The sequence below is a fragment of the Lactuca virosa genome, chromosome 7, assembly GCF_052849685.1.
Source record: "Lactuca virosa cultivar CGN04683 chromosome 7, Lactuca_virosa_CGN04683_v6, whole genome shotgun sequence".
In the NCBI taxonomy this organism is placed as follows: Eukaryota; Viridiplantae; Streptophyta; class Magnoliopsida; order Asterales; family Asteraceae; genus Lactuca; species Lactuca virosa.
In genome coordinates, this window is record NC_136432.1 from 22,437,082 (window position 1) to 22,453,471 (window position 16,390).

Genomic DNA, 16,390 nt, shown 5'->3' on the forward strand with positions numbered 1-16,390 from the left:
AAAGATCCAGCAAGCAAACCGTCATTCTTCAGTTTGGCACTCTTCTAGACCTTTGTAAGTGTCCAAGACTCGATTTTTATCATTCCAAGTTGCTAGATCTTGAGTTTTGTCCCTTTAGTTTCTTATTCTTGAAAATTGGAATGGTTAGATCTCATAAAGTTTGCAACTTTATGAATCTCCAAGTCAAGGTGATCTACTGGTGTCTTGGATCTCATAAAGTTTGCAGTTTTTGTTTCAGGCTCCTTTCCCTTCAAAGAAGAAGGACCTGAAACAAAAACTAAAAACCGTAAGCACAAAGCTTGGTGAGTTCCCCCATCATACCACATACCATACTATAAACGTACTGCCATGCATATCTGGGTGCCCGACCTACCCTGTTGAGCATACCGAGGTGCTCAACCTACCCCTGCTAGGCATACCGGGGTGCCTAACCTACCCTTCCGGTTTATCTCAATCGGTTACAGGGACTATTTCACCCCCTACTACTACTACATAACAACATAACATAATCATACTGTCAGGCATAACGGGGTGCCCGACCTACCCCTTTGGTCCTTTCGACCTGATACGGGGACTATTCCCCCTACTACCACTATCACATGACATCATACCATACTAGAACATAAAACATAACATATAGTGGCATACCAGAAAATTATCACAAAGACAATCTTCTAACAAACAACTCCTACTAGTGGGCTGACATTGTGGCCTTAGACCACTTCTACTGGAAGGTAACTCACCTCAATGTCGTGCAGTAACTGAACTGTCCTCGGTGTTGGGATCAACTCTCCTCAAACTCCTACACATAACATCTCTTTTAATTACTCTTTCAAACTTATAACCCCTTTAAGGGTCAACTCTGGTCTATGGTCAAGTCAAAGGTCAACATCCTAGTCAAAGTCAACCTTCTGGTCCAAGTCAACATTCTGGTTGACTCGACTCGCCGAGTTGGTTTGTCGTCGAGTCCCATAATTCAGAGAATCTCGAACTCGCGATCTAACTCGTCGAGTTACTCTCTAACTTTCCGAGTTTCTCCTTATGACAGAATCGGGACTTTCTGTTTGAACTCGTCGAGTTCTCCTTCATACAAGTCGGGACATTTGCGCATCAACTCGCCGAGTCCATCCTTGGACTCGGCGAGTTCTTTGATCTTCCAGTCCTTAAACACGTCCAACTTGCTGAGTCATCTTCTAGACTCAACAAGTTTGCTTAGTAACAGTAAAGGTTGGGGAACCACGACCCAACTCGTCGAGTCCTAAGAACGACTCGTCGTGTTCCCCAAAGTCTAAATCCATACAGTCGATTTTAGTCGGGTTTAATGCATCCAAAACGTAGATTTGGCCTCCTAGGGTCGATACAACACGTAAAGTTACAAAATTTACGTTCATGCATGGGTTATCTAGCTCAAAAGGCCTTAAAATGAGGTTCACAAGTTGCATGGGACTCCCATGGCCATAAAGTTGGCACCTTTATGCCATGGAGTCCCTCAAAGATTCCAGATCTGAAGTCTTAACCCCAAACATGCTTCCATCCACGAATGGTCCCATATTATGCTCCAAAAAGCCCTAAACTACACCATGAAGGGATCTAGTAAATGAATGGACAAGGTATAGACTTTATACCTCAAATGAACTGGAAATGGAGCACAAACTCTGGATCTACTTGCTTCCTCTTGATCTCCCAAGCTTCCTCTTCCTTCTCAAGCTTCAAAACCACCAAAAACACACAAAAATGGCTCAAGAACACTCAAAATGGGCTAGGGTTTCGTGACTGGTGTTTGGAGATAATGGAGGCTGAAGTTGAGGCCAGATAAAGTGTTTAAATAGGGTGCAAACCCTAAAAATTAGGGTTTCACTCTGGCAACCCTACTCGTCGAGTCAAGGCTCTCGACTCGTCAAGTAGATTTCGAGTCCCGCGTCCAAACTCCTCACATTCCTACTCGATGAGTTTGGGGCCTCCAACTCGTCGAGTCCCTTTGTAAAAATGCATAATTCTTATTTAAAATACGTACCAGGAACCGGGCGTTACACTAAAACTCAATAAGTCAAATTACAAAGAGATTTACTGTAAATAATCGTTCACATTCTGTGACCTAAATTCCGAGATGTCACAGTGTGTGTGTATGTGAGAGAGAAAGAGAGAGAGAGAGAGAGACCAAGTTCAATGGGTGTATTATACATGGAAAATGCCATAAAACCCCTTACATTTGCAAGTTTTTGTCGATGTTACCCAAAGTCGTATTTTAGGTCTATTAATGCCTCAAATTTGCAACTTCCTTTTTGCAAATTTATCTGGTAAAATTGAAAATTTATGTCAAACTTAAGGGCTTTAATGAACTAGAATATCAAACTTAAGGGCTTTTATGAACCAGAAAAAAGGTAAAACTGAAATTTTGTCAAATGTAAGAGCTTTAATAAACCATAAATAAAATTGATTTTATTTTACCTTTTAACCTAAAATAGACAAAATGGTAAAACCGAAAAAAACTTGCAAACTTAAGGGTTTTTATGTCGTTATCTCTATTATATATTCTAAATAATTTTTATGAATCTTTGGGAAACTGGGCATACATATGTTTTGAGAGAGAGAGAGAGAGAGAGAGAGAGAGAGAGAGAGAGAGAGAGAGAGAGAGAGAGAGAGAGATGGCCGTTTCTTTTTAGTATTTATTAGATTTAAAAAAAAATCTTAAAAATTAGGAAGATGAGTATAATAGTTTTTTTTAGTTTGGGTAAGGACCAAAAACAAACAAAGTTGTTGAAAATGACTCTTAGTCCAATTTTTGAAGGGTTTGAACAGAACCATTTTGCAGTTTTGTTAATTTTAAATTTTGAAGTATATTTGAGATTTTGAGTAAAACAAAGAGACTAAATTTGTACTTGAGATTTTGAGTAAAACAAAAAGACTAAAATTATAATTCATATACTTATTTAAATTCCCTCACGGTTAGGAACATTGTCAAGGTTTGAGCCGGTGATTTCCGGTTTTGGCTCCTATGGCTGATATTCTTCTGTTGTTGTCGGTTGGGTTTGAGCTGTCAATGTAGTCTTATGCTTCTGGAAGTATTCCACCGCCTGACGGTACACATGACGTCCAACGCCACTCCCTCCCTTTATCTTATTCTATGTCAAACAAACACTGTCGATTGATTTCTCCACACTCCCCCGCAACCCTGTCTCTTATGACCACCAAATCTCCATCTTCCAATCGGTTGTCTCCATCGCCTATCCATCTATAATAAAAACAACATCCAACAACATCAATAATACTCACATGAGATCTAGTATAAATGAAGTAACAAAAAGATAGAGTGTAAACAAGCTCTTTCATAAGATAGAGATAGAGACCAATTCCATAATAACATCCGAGAGGTCTAAATATATTAGAGAGGACTTAAAGAGACAATATGTACACAAAAAATTGGGCAAAAACTATCCCTTGTGTTATATGTACAAAAAAATTGGACAATAAGATAGAATGAAAACTAGAAATCTCTATATAAGTTAATGTTTCAAAAAGAAGGACCAAATAGTAAAAAAAGAGATGCAATTAATGAATCATGTACTAGAAAGAAAAGATTCACTCCCCTTGGGTTACAAAACGAGAGTGATTTTAAAGCCCATCTTGCCATGTCACACGTGTCGAGACCATGCATTAGGGACCATCCAGATTCCATGCTGTACGCCACCTCAATTATAGTCTCTCCATAAATATTCGCCTTTCTCTGAATCAATACTTCACACCAAAGCAAAGCTTGCTCCTTCCTAGCCTACATATACTAACCTACGCAGTAGGCGCATCTTAGCACCCACCATCCCCACCCAAGCCTTTCTTGCTCGACTTTTTACAGCAATGAAGTCTGCTTCGCTATCTTACTCCGGGTGTGAAGATCCCCATTTTCTTGAAGCTTGTACTCTTTGCTCGAAGCCGTTGGGCCAAAACAGTGACATCTTTATGTACAGGTATGTATGATTCATTTCGACGACTTTTCCTTTTTCTATTTGTTCTTCGGGAGATTGTACGTTGTGCATTACTAATTGTACCATGACAAAACTGCTTCTGATTTTAGTGCCAGTTTAGAAATGCCGACTTTACAATGGTTCTTAGTTTTTTGGGAAAAGCCAAACATAAGTTGATGCATTAATTATTTTGTAGCATTTGATTTTGATAGCTCCTTAATTAATTGTTAGATTCGTAATGGGTATTTGTTAATTATAAAATAATAATATTGGGTTAATCATATCATGTGGTACGTACAGAGGGAACACTCCATTTTGTAGTCAAGAATGCAGACAAGAACAGATGGGAATTGATGAAGGAAGAGAAAAGAGATGTAGAAGAAGAGTCTCCAAGAAAGCATCTTCTGAAATCAAGAAATCTACAGAAACTCTTGTTGTGGCCTAATAATAATCTTAAAATAGGATATGGGAAAGTGTATTTGGGGGGGTGTTTAATTAATACCATGTCGTACAGAAATTATTGTGGGGTGTATTTGCGAAATGTCATTTTGTCTGTTTTATGTTTTGGGAGGCTTTGGAATTGAGTTTTGAAAATAAAAAAATATTTTTCGTTAAAAGGGCTTCTTAAATTATGTGGTAGTAACATGAATTATTTTTATAAAGTATTCCTATTGGTTTATAGGGTATAGGCTAATAAAAATGATCAATAGTCAAATTTTTGACTTAAATGCACACTACGCATTAACCCATAGAAATGTCACAATCCTCAAAATTGAACGTCATCTGATAATTTCCTGAGAACTACTCGGGTGATTGTGGTACTCTCTCCCTGAAAAGTTAGAAGTTTAACATCAAAGACAAATTACACACACTATTTTTTATAGACTCAGTTTACAATAAAGAGCCCAAATCTCCCAACACAACTGTCATTAATCAGAATCATTAATAAAACAAACAAATGATTAAAATGGAGTTATGAAAACAAACAAGTAGTTTCATTAGCAGAAGATGAACAAAACTAGATAACCAAAGTGTACCAAATCGAATATTTTCTAGTTGATAAGTGAAAATGAAGCAATATGAAGTCGGGTGATGCAAAAATACAAATCCAAAAGGCATCAACATGAGACCAAGAAATCTAGTGACTCCACCATAACATATGAATAGGTAGGCAATATTTATAGTTTACCAGAAAATCGGTAATAACTAATCTCCTCATTAAGAACGATGAGTTTGACATTTGAGGAAGCTTTGTGAAATTTTGATACCTCCTTCATTGTCTCCATAGACCTCTCATGGAACTCAGCTTCATCACATTTCCATCTGAAAACCATTTCCTCCAATGCATTTCCATGCTCTAGTAAACAACGTGCTAAATCTAGTATTTGCTGTTGTTTATAAAAAAAATAAGAAACTCGACTCTTTTCAGATGTTGAGTCAAGATTCCCTTCGTTTCAGCAGCATCATCCAACTTCCAGTCTTCCCAACAAATATTCTAGATCATAAAAGAAAAGATTAAGTTTTCATGTTGAGGTGCAAAGATTCAAACTAAAGTGAGTTATGTGCTTCAGGATTCTGATGCATAAAAATACAATCTGAAATTTATATGAGAATACCTCTTCAATGATCAAATGGAGAGACTCCAAATGGGGAAGACATGTGAGAAATCCGATGAAATCACTGATGACGGGGATATCAATTCCTATGGTTAGCTCCAATGTCTTGAGATTAGGTAGAGATACAGGAACACCTGAATATTTCATCACAGATTTTTAACTTTTTTTCTTTGGCAAAACTATTAAGGAATAGTTTGGATAGAGCCTTTTCTGTAGAGGTGATGAATCAAATGCAATGTGTATCAAGCAATAGGGATCTAGGATTCTCAACATTATGATAACACAAATATACTTGAAGATGCCAAAAAAGAAAACGAATTACACTGCATACATATTTTTTTAACTAAAATGAAGATTTATGCATGGAGATAATAAGCAACTACCTGGTGGAAATAGAGAGGAACAGAGGATGTAAATACTGGTGGACAAAGATTCTAAAGAACAAGTTCCCCGAAACATGTAGTCCATATATTCAGATGGAAACTCTTCGGGATGAATCACAGCTTTCTTCACTAAACCCAGACTTCTAAACACATACTTAGGAGCTACAAAGGCTCCAAACTCAAAAAACACAAGTTTTGGGCAACAGAGTGTCAACATCATACAAGTCTTCAAAAGAGAAGATATTCCGGTTATCAAGTCTAAGTCTCTTGAGATTCGGACATGAAATACAAAGAACTTTGAGGTTGTTTATCTCACATCAAACTCAGATCCTCAAGCAACGGGCAGCTTTTGAGGAAACTTTTTACTAAATAACCTTTGTATAACTCAACATTTTTCAACTCGAGAACCCTAAGTGTCTGAAACCATGTAAACTTAGGCAAAATCAAACGCCTTTGTTTATACAAAAACACCCACAATACATGTAACGAATCACAGGTCACCAGACAATAGGGCAACTCGATATGTTTAAACCAATCCTCAGAAGAAAACAACAAGTGGAGTTGTTTGATGTTTCTCGAAACGGCGGCTTCAATCCACTGCTCTACTGTCCACCTACTGTAGATATCCGCACAACTTAAAGAGAAGCTGTCTAAATCAAGGGAATTATTTTCTAAAACGTTATACACAAACTTTTTGAATATGGACTTATCAAATTTCATTCCTCTGGATTAATCTATGTCGATAGATGGAATTAAAGTCCACAGATACCTCCATCGTGTCGACAAAATGCTGGTTCGAATTACTTCTTCGGTAGTTGGAAGACTTGAAAGAATAAAGTGAAGGATGGGATCTGGTAAGTTACTGATCATATCAGCACCATCTTCATGCTCTGATGCATTTGATTGCGTGGTCAGTTCCATGCCTCTTTTACTGAAAACTCATTTCGAATAACAAACAAATCGTTAAAGCTTACACAGACATTTTATCAAACAGTTTGTGAACAACAAGCTACGGCTTCTACATACAGTGAAAGAGTGTGCGTTTGTCATACAACACGTTTTTATGTTGCTTAACATCTATTTATCCAATCAATGAAACATAATAACACTTGTGTGTTTCATTTTCCTTGCAGTTCTAAAACGAGGGTTTCCATTCTGGTCGTCTTGCTGTATCTCACTTGTGGTTGAAATTGGTATATAACAAACAATAACACACGAATAGAAACCCGAAGACAATCAGATGTAAAATCAATAAAAATCACATGATCGAGATATTCATTTTAACTGATTGAAATTGGGCAGTGATTATTTTTGGTGTATTAAGTTATAAGAACAAAGTTCGCTGATTTCTTCCCATTGGACTTCTGGACGACATCCGGTGCTTCTGTAGGGACCTATTTGATATCCGAATTTATTTTGTTTCCCGCCTTCTTTTTTATTATAACTAGGAAAAGCTCGTCAGTGCCGGGTGAAAGTTTAGTGGCAAAAATATAAAGAAGTAAAAATAAAATGTCAAAATTATAAAGATGAAAAGTTTGTTGAAACTTTAATGGCAAAATTAGTAAAAATAAAGTACCAAAACTATAAAGAGGAAAAGTTTATTGAAACTTTAATGGCAAAATTATAAAAAAGTAAAAATAAAGTGGTAAAATTATAAAATAATAAAGAAAAAGGGTTTTAAAGAAGTAAAAGTGAATGTTTAGTGGCAAAAATATGATAAAGTAAAAATAAAGGGGCAAAATTATAAAAATGAAAAGTTTGTTGAAAATTTAGTGGCAAAATTAAGAAAAAGTAAAAATATAGTGTTAAAATTATAAACATGGAAAGTTTCCTGTTGAAACTTTCCATGTGCTTTAATATATATAATATGTAATTAAATGTGACACATGTCAACATTTGATATGGTAGGAGGATAAGTAGGAATAAAATGTAGAAGGATATTTAATTTCTCTAGCGCGTTCCTTCTTGATTTGTGTTTTGTTTTTTTTGTGAGTTTTAAACCTATGAAATGTAAATTAGTTAAGGGGTGTTTAGAATTTTGGATTGCTTATTTAATGATCAGTACACAACAGTATTTTAGATTATGTTTATCAAGCAACCGGTTATAATCCACTTTTCCATATTAGTTTGATCTCCAATAATTTGTTTTGCAAGATTACGATTAGCCTCAAATATGTTGCTATTCAGTATTGACCAGTATGTGCATTTAGCCCAAACTTTTATACATCTCCCAACACACTTGACCTTAATCAAAATCGTGACAACATCATAATAAAACAAACAAATGATTAAAGTAGAGTTAGAAAACAAATAAGTAGTTTCATTAGCAGAAAATGAACAAAACTAGATAACCAAAGTATCAATCTAATATTTTCTAGTTGCTAAGTTAAAATGAAGCAACATAAAGTCGGGTGATGCAAAATTTCAAATACAAAAGGCATCCAAGAAATCTAGTCACTCCATGACATATGAATAGGTAGGTACTATTTATGGTTTACCAGAAAACCGATAATAACTAATCTCATTAAGAGTAATGAGTTTGACATTTGAGGAAGCTTTGTGAAATTTTGACACCTCCTCCATCGTCTCCAGTGACTTCTTATGGAACTTGGCTTCATCACAATCCCATCTGAAAATCATTTCCTCCAATGCATTTCCATGCTCTAGTAAACAGCGTGCTAAATCTAGTATTTGCTTTTGTTTATAATAAATAAGAAACTCGACTCTTTTCAGATGGCGAGTCAAGATTCCCCTCGTTTCCGCTTCATCCAACTTCCAGTCTTCCCACCAAATATATTTCTAGATCATCAAAGTAAAAAAAAAATGAAGTTTTCATGTTAGGTGCAAAGATCCTAACTAAAGTGAGCTATGTGCTTCAAGATTCAGATGCATAAAAATACTATCTGAAATTTATATAAGAATACCTCTTCAATGATCAAATGGAGAGACTCCAAATGGGGAAGATGTGTGAGAAATCTTATGAATTTACTGATGACCGGAGTATCACTTCCTATGGTTAGCTCCAATGTCTTGAGATGAGGTAAAGATACAGGAACACCTGAATATTTAATCACAGATTTTTAATTATATTATTTTGGCAAAAGTGCACAACTATAAAGGAATTGTTGGATAGAGCCTTTTCTGTAGAGGTGATGAATGCAATGGGTGTCTAGAATTTTCAACAAAGGTATGAAGTATGAACTATGACAACACAGATATACTTGAAGATGCCAGAAAAAAATTATATAATAATTACACTGCATATACTTTTTCAACTAAAATTAAGATTTATATATGGAGATCGAGACTAAGCAACTACCTGATGGACATAGAGAATAACAGAGGATGTAAATACTGGTGGACAAAGATTCTAAAGAACAGTTTCCCCGAAACATGTAGTCCATACATTCAGATGGAAACTCTTCAGGATGAATCACAGCTTTCTTCACTAAACCCAGACTTCTAAAGATATACTTGAGAGCTAAAAAAGCTCTAAACTCAAAAAACAACAGTTTTGGGCAAACAATCTTTATGCAATCACAGAGAAAGTCAACATCATACAAGTCTTCAAAAGAGAATAAATTCCTGTTATCGAGTCTGAGATTCTTGAGCTTCGGACATGAAATATAAAGAATTTGGAGTTTGTTTATCGCACAGTCTATCAAACTCAGATCCTCAAGCAATGGCAAGCTTTCAAGGAAATTTTTTACTAAATAATCTTTGTATAACTCAACATTTTTCAACTCGAGAACCCTAAGTGACTGAAACCCTGTAAAATTAGGCAAAATGAAACGCCTTTGTTCATACAAAAACACCCGCAATACCTGTAACGAATCACAGGTCACCAGACAATGGGGCAACTCGATGTGTTTAAACAAATCCTCAGAGCAAAACGACAAGTGAAGTTGTTTGATGTTTCTCAAAACGGCGGCTTCAATCCACTGATATACTGTAGATATACTGTAGAGATCCGAACAACTTATACGAAAACTGTTTAAATCAAGGGAACTGTTTGCTAAAACGTGATACACAAACTTTTTGAATTTGGTCCTATCAAATTTCATTCCTCTGGAAGAATCTATGTCTATAGATGGAATTAAATTCCACAGATACCTCCATCGTGTCGACAATATGCTGGTTCGAATTACTTCTTCAGTAGTTGGAAGTGAAGAATGGGATCCGGTAAGTTACTGATCATATCAACACCATCTTCATGCTCTGATGCCTTTGCTTGCTTGGACTTCTTCATGCCTCTTCGACTGAAAACTCATTCAGAATAACAAACAAATCATTAAAGCCTATACAGACATTCTATCAAACAGCTTGTGAACAACTACAAGGTACAGCTTCTACATACAGTGACATTTACAATTGTCATAGAAAATGTTTTATGTTGCTTAACATTGAATTATCCAAACAACAAAATAACACTTGTGTGTTTTATTTTCCTTAACAGTTCTTAAATTAGGGTTTCCATTCTGACCGCCTTGGCTGTATCACACTTGTGGTTGAAATTGGTATTTAACAAACAATAACACGAATAAGAATTCCATAGGATCACAAATAAATGATATAGTACTAGACTTAAAACCCTAGATAATCAATTAATCAAATTTTGAAATGTCAAATCAATAAAAATCACATAATCGAGATATTTATTTTACCTGATTGCAACTGAGAAGTGATTATTTTTGGTGTTATCAAGTTTTAAGATCAAAATTCACTAATTTCTGTCCGTTGGACCTCTGGATAATTTGATTTTCCTAGCGCGTTCCTTCTTGATTGCGTTTTATTTGGGTAAATAAGTTATGAGGGTTTCAAAATCGTTTATCAATTTCCAAAAACACCATCTAACGTTTTTATACAAAAAAAACACAACACGCTATACAATTTTATTTAAATCTCACCTTTAAGTTAATCGGGCTCTTTCAGATGAGCATATGAGTTAACATATTTTTGCTGAGTTGGCATATTTTTGTAGAGTTACCATATTTAGGTGGTGAGTTGGCAAATCTGCTCAACAAATGAAAAATCCACCTTAATAAATAGATTTAGGGCACAATTGATGCATACGGCTCCTGTTGATCTCTAGCAAGGTTCTGTTATGGTGCTGGACAATTTTTCCCCTAATTGTGCATTGCTATTCTTGGCTTCCCTTACGTCAACAGTAGTGGAGTCCATGACATGTGGGCTTCCAACATTTGCCAACTGCCATGGTGGTCCAACTGAGATTATTGAATATGTCGTGTCAGGTTACCACATTGATCTGTATCATCCAGATAGTGTAGCAGTCACTATGGTTAATTTCTTTAAAAAATGCAAGGAGGACCCGAATTATTGGGTGAAGATATCTGAAGGAGGACTTAAAAGAATACATGAAAGGTAATATATATCTAATAGTATAAAAAAACTGATGCTTCTTCAAAACAGTTGACTATAGAATTTTGTTAGGATATATTGCAGTGAAAGGGACGCTTAATGTCCCTAAATTAGCATCTAAAGTTCCATCTATCAAAAAAGCATCATTCAGCAAAAAAAGCTACCAGAAGTTGCATTAGATTCACTGTTATAACATTGTAAAATGGTCTTTATGGGCAATTTGGTCAACAGAATCAAAAGTACTTTGGTATTTCATGCTAACCCTAAGAAAAAAGAATCAAAAAAATATGGGAATATATCAGCAAAAAAAAAAACTTGAAGTCTGTTGCTATTTTACCCTTAAGCTACCAGATCCAACAAAAATTGAATTTTCATTTATTTAGCATCCTTTGCTTCTGTGATGCATTGCTATTTTACTGATTGACAAATTTACTGAATTGCTACAAAGTACATTTTTATAACAAGTGCTTCTATAAAATGTGCATCAGAATTTTTACTGAATTGAAAATTTTACTGTATGAAAAAATTACTGAATTGCTACAAAGTACATTGCTATAACATGTCTTTCAATAAACAGAATTTTTATGTGTACTGCTATTTACAGGGGCAATTTGGTCATGTGCTGCTATTTACATGGGCAATTTGGTCAGATTACAGCAGAACCCACAAACATGCTAAAAACATACAAATTAAATGGGCATAAAATCGATTTGAGCAGAGGAGGAATGATTGGTCGACTGGCTGTAAAAATCAATTTAAGCAAAGGAGGGTTGATCGATCGAACCCTAGAGAGCTTATGTGCGCTTCTGTGCTTCACTCGCAATGTTAAGTCCTTTCTCTCAATCCACGTTAGAATGCCATGTCACTTTTTATTTTCCCTTAATTATTTTTTACAGGTAATATATTTTCTGTCACATACATATGCCAGTTACTAGTGGGTGTGATTTGAACAAAACCTATAGTTTGTTGGTGTTTTTTGTACAAAGACCTTACTTGGATGGTGTTTTTTGAACATACCAAACTTAGATGGTGGTTTTTGAACGATTTTGAAACATACTTACCATGATAAGTCATTTTCCGGTTTTATTTTAGTTTCAAACCTGTCGGGTCGAGCAAAGGGGTTGTTTTTTGAACTCCAAAATGTTTTTAGGAAAAGTGTTTATTGACTTATAGTGATGGTAAATAAAGTTTTTAAAAAAATGTTTGGATTAGCTTTTATGGTGACAAAAGTCAAAGTACATACAGATTTCTAAAGCAAAGCATGATAATTTTCTGAGAACTAGGTGGGTGATTGTGGTCTGTCCCTGAAAAAGTTGAAGTTTATCATCAAGGACAAATTACATACACCATTTTGTGGACTTGGTTTACAATAAATAACCAAAATCATCAATTACACAATAAACATTAAACAGTAAATGGGCACAAGTTAGAAAAACTTGATAGATGATTGGCCAATAAAGGATTATTACAAAATTCCAACATAGATTATTGCAAAATTCTAAACCATAACAGGATGTAAGTGACATGCTTAGGAATTCACTCACGTCCGCCAAATTTGAAATAGGTTTTCAAGTCCTTGAGAAACTCAATAATAAAGGATAGCATCCACCCCTTTTTCTTTATTTTATGCTATTATCAATAAAATCATTACTAAACATCGAATACTTTTAAATCAGTGCTATCCCAAAACATAAATGCCATCAACATACGAAAATTATCATTTTTCGTATTTATCACGACAAGATATCAATTAAACTACAATAATAATTTTCTTATCAAATTGTAGATGTTTAAGAAATGGAAGTAGCAAGGATACAATATTCCCGCAAAAGTAAACAGCTTCATAGGTAGAACACTATATGTTTTATTACCACACAGATGGATTTCGATTTGTATTGATTCATCAATTTAACAATTACAATTGGCAAAGTTCACAGATTTATTTCAAAATCGACTAGAAAGTTGTTGAAACAGATTATTTATCTATCTTGCTTGGATGCTAAAGATTTTAACATAATTATTAACTGGAGACCTAACAGTACTAGTCAATGTGAATTACAATCTTGTATACACAACGATTAAAGATTGTACTTTGAGGCAACATAAATGAAGAGAAGAGAAGAAAAGAAAAAAAGACAACATAAACATATGATACCTAGTTATAACAAATGATGATTCCCCCATTTTGCGTACTGTTTCTTAAAATTCTAAAGCAAAGATCATGTTAGACATTAACATTCACAACAAAGTGTCAAAACATTGTGGACACCTAGTTCTACATACCATTGTTGAAGGTCATCACTAGCCCAATAGAATCATGTTATTGTCTAGAAGAAGTTAGCATGTTCTAGAATGATCTGGAAGATTCTAGAACATTATGGAATACTATGGAGGAGTCTTGAAGATGCCGGAAGATTCTAGAATACTCTAGAACGAGATGAAAGACCCTGGAAGGCTATGGAATATTCTAGAACACTATGGAAGACACAAGAATGTTTATACTTATCTAGGACATTATAGAACATTCTAGAAACATATAAAAGCTTGTAATAGATATAAAATATGGTAGATAGTTCTAGAATAGTCATGAATGTATGTAGATCTAGAAACTTCCTATAAGGAGGTGGAAACACCTATAAATAGGTGTGGAGCTCATTTGCTCCAAACCATCCCAGCATCCAAGTATCCAAGAAAGCCTCAAAAGAAATGAAGGTGTGTAGTAGTCTCACAAAGTGTAAGTTCTTTTTAAGTGTCTTGATAAAAGTATTGTTGTTTCCCATATAAAGAGTCGTGTTCAACAATCTGGTATCAGAGCAAGGTTTCTTGATAGTGAGAACGAGTGATTCTCGTTGTATCGTGAGTAGTTTGTGACTCTGCAAGTTTAGTGTCGAAACTAGCTTGTTTGGTATTATCGAGGTACTGCCAACACGATGGGTGATCTCCAAGTCGTCGGAGGAATCAAGAAACTCAACAACAACAACTACAAAACGTGGGAAACATGTATGAAGTCCTACTTACAAGGACAAGATCTATGGGAGGTCGTTGGTGAAAGCGAAACTACGCCACCAGAGGAAGACGTTAATGGCGCTTTGCGCAAATGGAAAATCAAAGCAGGCAAAGCAATGTTTGCCTTGAAGACCACAATCGAAGAAGAGATGTTGGAGCATATTCGGGACGAGAACACACCGAAAGAAGCTTGGGACACGTTCGTGACGCTTTTCTCAAAGAAGAATGATACGAGACTACAACTTTTGGAGAACGAGCTATTATCAATTTCACAACGTGACATGACGATTGCTCAATATTTCCACAAGGTCAAGTCGATATGTCGGGAGATTACTGAACTAGATGCACAATCCGTCATTACAGAAGCTCGAATGAAGAGGATCATCATCCATGGACTGAGGCCGGAATATAGAAGCTTCGTTACTGCTGTACAAGGATGGCCCGTTCAACCATCACTTGTAGAGTTTGAGAATTTGTTGGCCAGCCAAGAAGATATGGCTAAGCAAATAGGAGGCATCACGCTAAAGAGTGAAGAGGAAGCACTCTACACAAGCAAAAGTCGGAGGAATTTCAAGCCACCTTCTAAAGAAGGATACAAAAATGTTGACAAAGGGAAGAGTCAGCAAGGAACCTCACAACCATGGAGATCTCAAAAGACCGACAATAAGAGTTCTCGGGTGAGGAGGTTCGAAGGCAACTGCAACAATTGTGGAAAGTGGGGCCACATGTTCAAGGATTGATGGTCAAAGAAAAAGTCTGTGGAAAGCAATGTAGTAACTTCCAAAAAGGAAGTAAAGGATGAATGGGATGCTGAGGCACTATTTGCTATAGAAGAGAATAAGACTAAAAGAGGACGGTTAATGTTCCTGGAGGCCAGGGTAAATGGAGGATACATCAAGGCATTGGTAGATACAAGTGCATCTCATAATTTCCTTGCTGAAGATGAAGCTAGGAAGTTGGGCATCAAATACACCAAAAATCCAGGCCGGTTGAAAGTCGTCAACTCTTTACCCAAGCCTATCATTGGTGTTGCATATGGAGTGCCTCTTAAGATTGCAGAATGGGAAGGCACCATAGACTTGACAGTGGTGCATATGGATGACTATCGTATGGTATTAAGAATGGATTTCCTAGACAACGTACGACCCTGGTCATTTGAGAGAGATGATACCATGCGTATCACTAAGGGTTCAATAATTTACATTGTACCCTTGAAGAGAAATAGGATTGGATCCCGAATCCTATCAACTATGCAACTCGACAAAGGTCTCAAGAAGAGTGAGGCAAAGTTTATGACAGCCTTGAAGGAGGAAATTGTTCCCTCAAAGATGGACATTCCGAAGGAGAATAAGAACATAATGTCACCAGGGTTACATAAAAACTCGCATCTTAGACGAAAAGTGGAACATGTGATGGAGAAACTGGATAAGGCGAATAAGAAGAAAAACACATTAATTCGTAAGAGCAAAGTAAAATCTCTCAACCAAGCAACATCTAAACGAGATGATCAGATCAATATGGGATCACGTCATAACATGCTAATATTACGGGAATTTTCCAGGGCTTGTAAAAGGGACAACCCACATGCTTACAAGTTTGCCAACGGGAGGCATAAGAAACTATATAAGAGAGTTCAACGGGGTCAGGAACAATATTATGGTGCAACAAAAGGCAACCACGAATGTCGTTGTCAACTATGGAAACAATATACGAAGCAACGACTGCAGCAACTGAGGAAAAACAAAACATGTGGAAGAGAAAAAGTTCTCAAGGAAGAAGTCAATATGAAACATATCAAGACTAATGACCAAGTAGCAAATGGAGTTCACAAAGGGTTAAGTACTGAAAAATATGAGGGCTTTAATTATCAGCTCAACATGGTACAACGAATAGGGGCTAGTGCTGAGGGGGAGTGTTGAAGGTCATCACTAGCCCAATAGAATCATGTTATTGTCTAGAAGAAGTTAGCATGTTCTAGAATGATCTGGAAGATTCTAAAACATTATGGAATACTATGGAGGAGTCTTGAAGATGCCGGAAGATTCTA

At 35.9% G+C, this 16,390-nt stretch overlaps 2 protein-coding genes and 1 long non-coding RNA gene across 4 annotated transcripts; 1 reads left to right on the forward strand and 2 right to left on the reverse strand.

The window, feature by feature from the left end:
* Positions 1-3,746: 3,746 nt before the first annotated feature.
* LOC145125462 (FCS-Like Zinc finger 3-like) lies at positions 3,747-4,524 on the forward strand. The gene is made up of 2 exons (XM_079060923.1): positions 3,747-3,962; positions 4,260-4,524. Exons 1-2 carry the CDS (start codon positions 3,853-3,855, stop codon positions 4,402-4,404), a joined length of 255 nt encoding a protein of 84 aa, XP_078917049.1. The 5' UTR covers positions 3,747-3,852; the 3' UTR covers positions 4,405-4,524.
* Positions 4,525-4,991: 467 nt separating this feature from the next.
* Positions 4,992-6,688, reverse strand: LOC145125686 (uncharacterized). Its single transcript, XR_013716107.1, has 3 exons — positions 5,959-6,688; positions 5,576-5,709; positions 4,992-5,454 (listed from the first exon to the last, which is right to left on the reverse strand). It is a non-coding gene; the product is annotated as an uncharacterized LOC145125686 (long non-coding RNA).
* A 1,618-nt stretch (positions 6,689-8,306) lies between these two features.
* LOC145123892 (putative FBD-associated F-box protein At5g56560) lies at positions 8,307-11,231 on the reverse strand. Of its 2 annotated transcripts, none has more exons than XM_079059080.1 (4): positions 10,866-11,231; positions 9,278-10,217; positions 8,883-9,016; positions 8,307-8,757 (listed from the first exon to the last, which is right to left on the reverse strand). In XM_079059080.1, exons 2-4 carry the CDS (start codon positions 10,020-10,022, stop codon positions 8,446-8,448), a joined length of 1,191 nt encoding a protein of 396 aa, XP_078915206.1. In that variant the 5' UTR covers positions 10,023-10,217; positions 10,866-11,231; the 3' UTR covers positions 8,307-8,445. The 2 variants fall into 2 exon arrangements, with proteins under 2 accessions (XP_078915206.1, XP_078915207.1); XM_079059081.1 differs by lacking the exon at positions 10,866-11,231 and adding an exon at positions 10,623-10,838.
* Between the last annotated feature and the right edge of the window lie 5,159 nt (positions 11,232-16,390).

What these genes read in the sequence shown, in the direction of transcription:
- LOC145123892 (XM_079059080.1), bottom strand. Translation starts at nt 10,022, where the DNA reads ATGAAATTTGATAGGACCAAATTCAAAAAGTTTGTGTATCACGTTTTA. An exon ending in TTATTCTCTATGTCCATCAG is followed by an intron (nt 9,017 to 9,277) that starts GTAGTTGCTTAG and finishes TTAAATATTCAG; the next exon opens with GTGTTCCTGTATCTTTACCT. An exon ending in TCCATTTGATCATTGAAGAG is followed by an intron (nt 8,758 to 8,882) that starts GTATTCTTATAT and finishes TTGATGATCTAG; the next exon opens with AAATATATTTGGTGGGAAGA.
- LOC145125462 (XM_079060923.1), top strand. Translation starts at nt 3,853, where the DNA reads ATGAAGTCTGCTTCGCTATCTTACTCCGGGTGTGAAGATCCCCATTTT. An exon ending in AGTGACATCTTTATGTACAG is followed by an intron (nt 3,963 to 4,259) that starts GTATGTATGATT and finishes TGGTACGTACAG; the next exon opens with AGGGAACACTCCATTTTGTA.